Raw genomic sequence first — 9,665 nt, forward strand, 5'->3', positions numbered from 1 at the left:
CTGATTGGGTATTTTGTATGTTAAATGTGGAGGGAACCTTTTCTTTCTCTGTAGTTAGCATTGTATCAATTGTTTTTTGCTGCGCAGGTGAGGCTGTAAGTGATGTCTTATTTGAGATTGCCTTTTTACTTGTCTTAATTGTCATTGTTGGGGCTATTGTTGTCATCCTTATTTTCTGTTTTACACTTTCCCAAATTTTCATACACTTATCTGTCTTATGGGCTCAATGTATTTCAACTTCTGTATTGATATTTAACTTATTAGGTATATATAAGTTAGAATATATGTCGATATATAAAATATCCTACTTAATTTTCATCCAAATTGGTCTATAATTTACTTTTCTGTTGTATGATCACTTTCAAATTTCACTTTTCAATATCATTATATAAGGGGTAGGAAGATCAATTAGGAAGAAGAGGGAAAAAACTAGTATTTCAGCAATTCATCTATCTATCCTTATCATTGATAAATCTATTACTGGATTAATATTTATATATAGAATATTATAACCACTAAATATCAATATTTGCTATAAATGGTAATATAGATAATAAAATAAGTTTAGTCACTTTACACACACTGGAATAGTAAGTAGAATTATTTTAAACTTATGACTTCTAAATAATATCAGTATACAAAATCAATAATTAGGTATATGAATAAATATATGTAAATATAATCAGAACTATATCAATCTATCAATCTATCAATCTATCAATCTATAAATCTATATAAGCATTTGAAAAAAAGGAAGAAAGGACTAAGATAATAAATATAATTAATATAAAATTCTACTTTTTACACAATATCAATCTTAAATTCAATAATTAAATATATAAAAAATACAGTAAGTATATTCAGTAGACCCAAGTGCTTAGGTTGTCACTGCTGCCTGACAGTCGTTGTCGGGTATGCTTCCTTCAATATCCAGGAAAGAAAACCCCAAACTCAAGCATTTTGAAGAATTTGGTACTTTTACTGAATAAGAAATGATTAACAACCCAGTTAAAGCTGGAAGTGAGCAAAACACGCGAAATGCATCTACTAAGCTTCTTCCCCCCCTCGTGTTTATAAATCATCAGCCAATCCAAAGGTCTTCCAAAGGTCAGGTGGCAACACGTCTGGCAGCGTCATTCATCAGGAATGTCAGACCGTTGGTCAGCCGTCCCCTTTTGAAGATTCAGTTTCGTTTCTCACGAAGTCCCCTCCTACAAAGACAAAACCACCTCCTGCTCCCTTTCCCCCCTTTGCTCCATAACTAATCCCTCCCCGTTTCTTATGACAGCTGAAGCAGGCAAGCTGAGGCTGACATTCGGCCCCCCTTGCAGAAGAGACGTTAGTCCTAAATAAAAGGAAAGAAGAGAGAGAGAAACAGAATATATACAATAATTATGGTTTATCTGGGTATTTGGCATAGAATTGTTGTACTTTCTTGGGAGCTCGGACATCCCGTTTATTTACCCATTCAGCCTGAGATAGAGGAAAATGTTTCCAGGCAATTAGATATTGGACTTTACCATGGTGTTTTCTAGAGTCCAAGATTTCCTTAACCTCAAAATGTTGCTCCCCCTCTATGAGAATGGGAATTGGAGGGGTGCTTTGATCAGCCCTTAGGGGAGATGAGCGTTCAGGTTTCAATAAACTAACATGAAATACAGGATGTATTCGTCTCAAGGTTTTTGGCAATTCCAATTCAACTGTCACTGGATTAATCAGTCTAATCACACGGAATGGTCCTACATACTTAGGCCCCAGCTTTTTGGACTTCTGGGTGGTTTGTAAGTATTTGGTAGACAAATAGACTTTGTCTCCCACTTTATAAATGTGAGCTGGGGACCTTTTCTTATCGGCTTGCGCCTTATGAGCTCGGTGTGCCTCATCCAATGCCTTCCGAGTCACTGCCCAGGTGCTCCTTAGTTGTTCAATCCAATCTATCAAGGAGGGATTTTGGGGATCATCTTGAGGTAACTCGGGAATGGGTACAAAATCCTGGCCCGATGCGACCTTAAAAGGGGTGAATCCGGTGCTACTGTGTACAGAATTGTTATATGCCACTTCTGCAAATGGCAACAAGTCTACCCAATTGTCCTGTTGGTAATTTACGTAACACCTAAGGTATTGTTCGAGCACCCCATTGGTTCTTTCACAAGCCCCATTTGTCTGAGGGTGGTGACTGGAGCTCAACCCTTGTGCGGAGCCTATCAATTTCAAAAATTCTCTCCAGAAACTGGAAGTAAATTGCACACCCCTGTCAGAAATTATTCTTTTCGGAGACCCATGTAGTCGATAAATCTGCCGAATAAACAATTTTGCGAGGGTTTTCGCTGAAGGGATCTTTGAGCAAGGTATGAAATTTTGCGAGGGTTTTCGCTGAAGGGATCTTTGAGCAAGGTATGAAATGTACTTGTTTGGAAAACAAATTAGTTACTACCCAAATGACAGTGCAGCCCTCACTGTCTGGTAAGTCCACAATAAAATCCATAGATATTTCCTTCCATGGGGCGTTCGGTCTAGCCACACTTTGCAGTAATCCAGGGGATTTTCCTGGAGGTCTTTTAGCCGAGGCACATACTGGACAGCTAGCCACATATGCCTCTATGTCCTTTTTAAGTGCAGGCCACCAAAACTGTCTCTTAACAAGATGTAAAGTCTTGACAAATGCAAAGTGTCCTGCGGCTTTGGCATTATGAGCATATTTCAATATGGTTGGCCTTAATGTGGTCAGAACATACAATTTCGATCCAACCCAAGCTAGTCCGTCGCGAAGTGTGCATTCATTCGAGTGGATTTTAAACCACTCGTCAGCTTTTAGCGCGCCCATCTAACTGCAAACGCGTCTTTCTCCCATATGGCCCATCTCCTTTCTGTCTCGGATAGTTTACGGGATGTGTAAGCACAGGGTTGTAATATTCCCTTCTCATTCTTTTGCAAGAGTATTGCTCCTACGGCGACGTCGCTAGCATCAGCTTGTACTACAAAAGGTTGTTCTATGTCGGGGTGTTTCAGCACAGGTTCAGCTGCAAACAATCGTTTCAGTTTTTCGAAAGCGGCCTGACAGTCCATAGTCCATTCTAGTGGTTTCGAGGGTTTGGGTTTTACTTCCCCTTTGGTTTTTAGCAAGTTTGTAATTAGCAGTGCGATTTTCGCAAAAGAGGGGATAAATTGTCTATAAAAATTAGCAAACCCTAAGAAACTCTGTAACTGTTTACGGGTGCGTGGTGCGGCCCATTCCATTACTGCCCGGACCTTTTCCGGGTCCATCTCTATTCCCTCATGCGATATACGATATCCAAGATAGTCAATTTTGTCTTGATGGAATTCACATTTAGAAAGTTTGGCATAGAGTTCAGCTGCTCTGAGTTTATTCAAGACCGCTCGAACCAATCTTACATGGTCGGCCATGTTGTCAGAATAAATTAGAATATCGTCCAAATAGACCAACACCCCCTTATATAGGTGCTCATGCAACACTTCGTTGATCAACAGCATGAATACAGCTGGGGCCCCCTGTAGTCCAAAAGGGAGTACTCTAAACTGGAAACATCCCAGTGGGCAATTAAATGCTGTCTTCCATTCATCTCCCTCTTTTATTCTCACTCGGTAGTATGCCTCTCTTAAATCAAGTTTGGTAAAAAAATTTCCCTTCCCTAAATGGGCCAACATGTCCTTCATAAGTGGGAGGGGATAGACTTTTCCACGCAAATGGCGTTCATGTTTCTATAATCAACAACTAATCTGAAGGATCCATCTTTCTTTTCGCGGAACATTACTGGCGCTGCCACCTTGGGTTTGGCTCGTTCGATGAATCCCCGTTCTAAGTTTTTGTCAATAAAATTTCGCAATTCCCCCAATTCTCGAGGTGTCATGGGGTATATTTTTGGTTTGGGAAGCTTCACCCCGGGAGTATTTCAATGGTGCAGTCAGTGGCCCTGTGGGGAGGCAGAGCATCCGATGCTTTTTCACTAAACACTTCCTTGAGGTCCCAATATTCCTTTGGAATTTTCTCTTCTCCCTCAATATAGTTAATGGCTACTGCTGCCCTTTCTGGTCTTATGTTGTCCCTTAGGGAGGGGCCTTCCTTTTCCGGAGTTGGTTCTGTCATACGGATGCGCAGGACCCCCGTTTTCCAATTTACTCGTGGGTTCCATTTTCGAAGCCAGGGCAGTCCTAGAATGAGGGGCCTTTCCATGCCAGCTGCTACGATAAAGCTGAGCTTCTCTACATGATTCCCCAACTGCAGTTCAAGGGGTTCGGTCATAAAACTAGCTGGGCCCCCTCCTGCAATCGACCCATCTAATTGACAAAATGCAATGGGTCTTTTTAAAGTTTTCAGTCTCAGTCCCATTTCCTCCACTACTTTGGGGCTAATTATGCACCTAGTGCACCCCGAGTCCAACAGGGCTAACAATTGCGCGTGAGTTCCTGTGGAGGGCACCCTTACTTCTACGGGGATGAGTAAGGGTTCTTCCGTGTGACTCACCCGTTCGTCGGTGTCAGAGTCGGAGTCCGTCTCGCTGTCGTCATCGTTGGTCAGAGTTCCCAACTCACCCTGGTTCCGGGGAGTGAACTCAACGACTTCTCCTTTCAGGGCGGTGCCGCGGGTTTTGGTGGGTATTTTATCGCCTTTCTTTTGGCTGGCCCCGGTGGCTTTTGGCGGTGGTTTGGAGAAACATTCGGCCGCCCGGTGACCCTCCTTCCCACATTTGAAACAGGTGAAGGGCTTTGACTTGGGTTTGGATTCGGTCTTCCTGCCAGTCATCTTGGGCACCCCCTTATGGTAGAAAGAGGATGACTGGTCCCCCATCCGCCTTCCTCGGAGTTCGCTCCGTTTCAGCTCGATCTCCACATCCTCAGCTACTATGTACCATCTATCCAAATCATCGGGGACCCCCATGCTCCTGCAGTCTCGATATATCTCTTCATTCAATCCATCCTTGAAACTCTCCAAAAGAGCCATTTCTGACCAGCCTGTCATATAGGGTGCCAGTTCACGAAACTCTTGGATATACTCTGCCACTGGCCTCCGGCCCTGCTGAATGCTCTTCATTCTGAGCCTCGCCTTTCGTTCAGCTAAATGGTCTTCAAAATGCCTTCTAAGGGCCCTCATGAACTGGTTGTAATTTCTCAGCAAGGGGGAGTTGTTATTGTGGAGAACCACCATCCACTCAGCAGCTACTCCCTCTAGGGCATTCGCGATGCTTCTGACTTTTGCCGCCTCTGTTTCGTAGTCCTCCCCCCAGTCCTGCATGTGGTTCCACACATGGGTCAGGAAAAATCCCAAGGCTTTAGGATTCCCATCAAACTTCACAGGAAGGGGGGGGATTTTTGGTTTTTTACGTCTGCGGGGGGGGGGGGGCTGCAAGGCTGGGGTTCTCTGGCCGGCTGCATCTCTCCCTCGAGCTGCCAAAGCCTGGGATGTTCCCTCCTCAAAATCTTCCTCTCCCCCGCAGGCTGTCTCTTCGGGCTCCCCCCTGGGGTCTGCTTCCCCCTTCTCCACAGGAATTTCAAAAGACTCACGGTTTTTTCTGCTTTCTTCCACATCACGGATAAGCTGCAAGGCTTGGTCTATCATGAGGCGTTCCTTCTGCTGTTGCATCCACACTGCCTCCTTTTTCCGGGGTCTGGAAATTGTCACTCCCCGGGGTTTCTCTCCCCAGTCCAGCAGTCTCCCCACTCCCTTTGACCATCTAGCCTCTTCCGTCTCCAAACGGAGTTTTTCTAACCATTCTGCAGTCTCCTTTTCCGACTGGAGGGCAGTTGAACTGGCTGCCCCCATTTTCTCTTCTCCATCACTCCCCCAATCTGACATATTTTGGATTTACAGTCCCCTCGGTTTTTGTCCGGGATGACTGGTTGTGACTTCCAGCTTAATGTCAGGTATGCTTCCTTCAATATCCAGGAAAGAAAACCCCAAACTCAAGCATTTTGAAGAATTTGGTACTTTTACTGAATAAGAAATGATTAACAACCCAGTTAAAGCTGGAAGTGAGCAAAACACGCGAAATGCATCTACTAAGCTTCTTCCCCCCCTCGTGTTTATAAATCATCAGCCAATCCAAAGGTCTTCCAAAGGTCAGGTGGCAACACGTCTGGCAGCATCATTCATCAGGAATGTCGGACCGTTGGTCAGCCGTCCCCTTTTGAAGATTCAGTTTCGTTTCTCACGAAGTCCCCTCCTACAAAGACAAAACCACCTCCTGCTCCCTTTCCCCCCTTTGCTCCATAACTAATCCCTCCCCATTTCTTATGGCAGCTGAAGCAGGCAAGCTGAGGCTGACAGTCGTCTTCTTCATTCCTCTCGCTGATCCACACTCTCCTATTTCTCCAAATCCTCTGGTTTCTCTTTCGTCGCTCCTCGCTCTGTGTTCCGTCGCTTCTATTTGGTTCATGAATTTTTATCCTTTACAGTCCTTTTTTCAATAAATCCTCTGGCTTTTCTCCATTTCCACCATTCTTCTATTTTGCGCTGTCACTGTCAATTCAAAATTTTGCTCTTTGCTTCCTCGCCGCTCGCCTGGCTTTCATTCCACTGCTAGGTTAGTCTCACTTTCTCTGCTCACTTTTCACTTTCTGTCTGTGTAGCTGTACCTTTTTTCAAAACTTTGTTCTATAAATCAATCTTTTACCAATGTGTTCTCTTTATTTCAAATCTTCGCTTCCCACTCTTCGGTTTATCAGCGTTCTGGCCAGCCAAAATGGCTGGTTTTTTCCTGATTGGAATTAAGAGGTTCTCCTGAACCTTCAGGGAGATTGCTTTGCTTCCCAAGGTCCTTGAAGAATCCTCGTTATCTATTGATCTCTACGTGATCAATAGCGCCTAAAACGGCTTCCTAATCAGGAATCTTGGAACTTCAAGAACAGAGCGCCGTTCTGTTCGTTCCAGCCACGTTGATGTCACTGCCGGAAGTCCCGCATTAATTATTGATATTATTAAGTGGTTCAATTATAGATTTTGTTATTAATTAATTGTTGACTATGGGGAAGGTTTGCAGACTGTTGATGGGGTAGGAAAGATCAAGAAAGGAAGTTAAAGAATACATAAGAGACATTTAAAAACATAAAAACATAAAACAGTGAAAGTTGCAAAGTTAAGCATTGAGAATTAACTAGTTGAGGGAGTGATAGTTGAAGGGTGCTGGAGGAAATTAAGAAAAATATAAGGAAGTAGGGAAGTCAATTTAAAGCGGTATTGAAAATGACAAGTATCCCCAATTTGACAAGAATTGGTGCAGGAAGGAGGCAAGGAGCTCAAACTACAACAATGAAACTAAGTCCAGCAGGACAAAGATCTATTGAAGGAATGCTACAGAGAGACTCATTTAAGGATCTACAACAGATGCTACAAACAATGCAGAAGGTTAAGTTAAAGAACCATGAGGATTTGAAATGAGAGATAGGAGAAGTAAGGAGTGACACGGGAGAAGTGAAAGAAAAGATGAGATCGATGGATGATAAATTTGAATGCTTCCAGCAACAAATTCTAAAAAATGAACAAAAATTACAGGAGATGAAAGATAGAATGGGAAGGGAAGAAAAAAAAGTGGAGGAGATGGAAGAAAGATTAATTCAAGCCAATAGAGATCTCGAACAGACAATAATCCAATTGGAAATAGATAAGGCTGCCCATTTTCTACGATTTCAGAATGTGTTTCCCACACATTCCCACACACATTCCCACACACACCAAGGAATGAGGACATTCCGGAGATGATGGCGGAGCTATTGGCAGGAGTATTAGGAATTGGAAAGGAAGAAATGATTAATGAAATGGATCCACACGACTTATGTAGACATAATCTACCCAGAGAAGTGCATATTAGATTCGTTAAAAAATCGATCCACGATGAGATTCTCCATAGGACCAGAGAAGATTCACTAGAGTTATGAGGAAGACAGCTTGTGGTGATCAAACAAGTCCCGAGAAGGGTAAGAGACTTAAGGTGACTCTACCAAAGGCTTACAGCAAAACTAACATGAAAAAACATAAATTTTCGGTGGCTGACTCCAGAAGGGATTATGGTATCTTGGGGAGAAAGAAGGTTGAGATTGGACACGGTGGACAAAGTAGAAGAGTTTTATAGACAAAATTTTGGTAGTGAGGTTGAATTGGAGGAAAGAGAAAGAAGGGAAGAGGGAGAACTAGGAGGACAGTCACCAAATAGGAGGGAATCCCAAATCAAGGAAAAAGAATGGGAAAGGAGAGAATGTGGATAACGGGAAAGACAATGATGGTGGACGCAAGGAATATAAAGAAGTCAGACAAACGAGGGCAACAAGACTTAAGTATAAGTAGAGGTTGTTTTTTTTTTATTGCAAAAGTTTTACAATTACATTTTCACCCCTTTCCCCCCCCCACCACCACCCCCCCAAACTTCCCAACCTCCCTAACCCTCCCTAACCCTCCCCTCCCCCCAGACTTCCCTATAATATACTCATAACTCGTAAAAAAAACAAAACCCTAATATGACACTTATATATAAACTTGAACCCCTCCCTCCCCTGTATAATTTTTCTTTTTACCTCATTACATTAAAATATTTCTAAAACATTATTTTCAAGTAAAGGCTATTTGATACTTTCTAGTTTGATATTTGTTCTGAACATATTCTATCCATCTTTTCCATTCCCATTCATAAGTCTCTTGTGAACAATCTTTTAAGTATGCTGAAATCTTCGCCATCTCTGCAAAACTGGCCATCTTCAAAGTCCATTCCTCAATAGTGGGCAAAGCTTCATTTTTCCAGTATTTACCTATCAACAATCTTGCTGCTGTTATCATATACAGTATCAGTTTTGTTTCACCCGATGTAAAACCCTTAACTATACCCAATAAAAACAATTGTGGAGAGAATTGAATTTTTTTCTTCAACACATTCTGCATGACCCACCAAATTTTTATCCAAAAAGCCTTAACTTTCCTACGGGTCCACCAAACATGATAATACGTAGCATCCAAACATTCACATCTCCAACATTTTGGCTGAACATTAGGGTACATACATGACAACTTTTTGGGATCTAAATGCCATCTATAAAACATTTTATAGAAATTTTCCCTCAGGTTCTGCGACTGTGTAAATTTAACGTTCTTAACCCAAATTTTTTCCCATGTTTCCAACATCACTGGTTCTTCAAAATTTTGTGCCCACTTAATCATACAATCTTTAACTAATTCAGTTTCTGAATCCCTTTCTAGCAAAACATTATAAAGCCTTTTGATATGCATTGGACCTTTCTCTTTTATATGTCTAACCAATTCTTCCTCATGCAACATAATACCAGTTTTTTGGTCCTCTTTCCATCTCAATTGTAATTGATTATATTGTAACCAAGTTAAATTAATCCCTTCGTCCAACAGTGTCTGCAATGTCTTCAGCTGCCATCTGCCCGCATCTGTAAAAAGAACCTCTTTGTATAAACCCCCCCCCGAGTGACATTATATTTGTATTCCACAAAGTATGACCAAGATCCAGCCATAGCGGTATTTTATAATCCCATTTGAGTCGGTGCTTCTTCCAAACTCTCATCAAAGAGTCTCTAAGTATATGACTTTTAAATACTTTATCAACTTTGTCATCATAAAATAAGTAAGCATGCCATCCAAATTCAAGATCAAAACTTTCTGCATTCAATATTCCAACCTTTTTACTTCCAAACCAATC

At 42.0% G+C, this 9,665-nt stretch overlaps 1 protein-coding gene across 1 annotated transcript; it reads right to left on the reverse strand.

Moving 5' to 3' along the window:
- Positions 1 to 901: 901 nt before the first annotated feature.
- Positions 902 to 8,243, reverse strand: LOC148112670 (uncharacterized). Its single transcript, XM_087874869.1, has 2 exons — positions 4,484 to 8,243; positions 902 to 1,345 (listed from the first exon to the last, which is right to left on the reverse strand). The coding sequence occupies exons 1-2, from the start codon at positions 5,810 to 5,812 to the stop codon at positions 1,340 to 1,342; spliced, it is 1,335 nt and encodes a 444-aa protein (XP_087730995.1). The 5' UTR covers positions 5,813 to 8,243; the 3' UTR covers positions 902 to 1,339.
- Positions 8,244 to 9,665: the final 1,422 nt, after the last annotated feature.

Source organism: Pantherophis guttatus, chromosome 8 (genome assembly GCF_059756535.1).
Source record: "Pantherophis guttatus breed Tessera chromosome 8, ASM5975653v1, whole genome shotgun sequence".
Classification (NCBI taxonomy): domain Eukaryota; kingdom Metazoa; phylum Chordata; class Lepidosauria; order Squamata; family Colubridae; genus Pantherophis; species Pantherophis guttatus.

What these genes read in the sequence shown, in the direction of transcription:
- LOC148112670 (XM_087874869.1), bottom strand. Translation starts at nt 5,812, where the DNA reads ATGTCAGATTGGGGGAGTGATGGAGAAGAGAAAATGGGGGCAGCCAGT.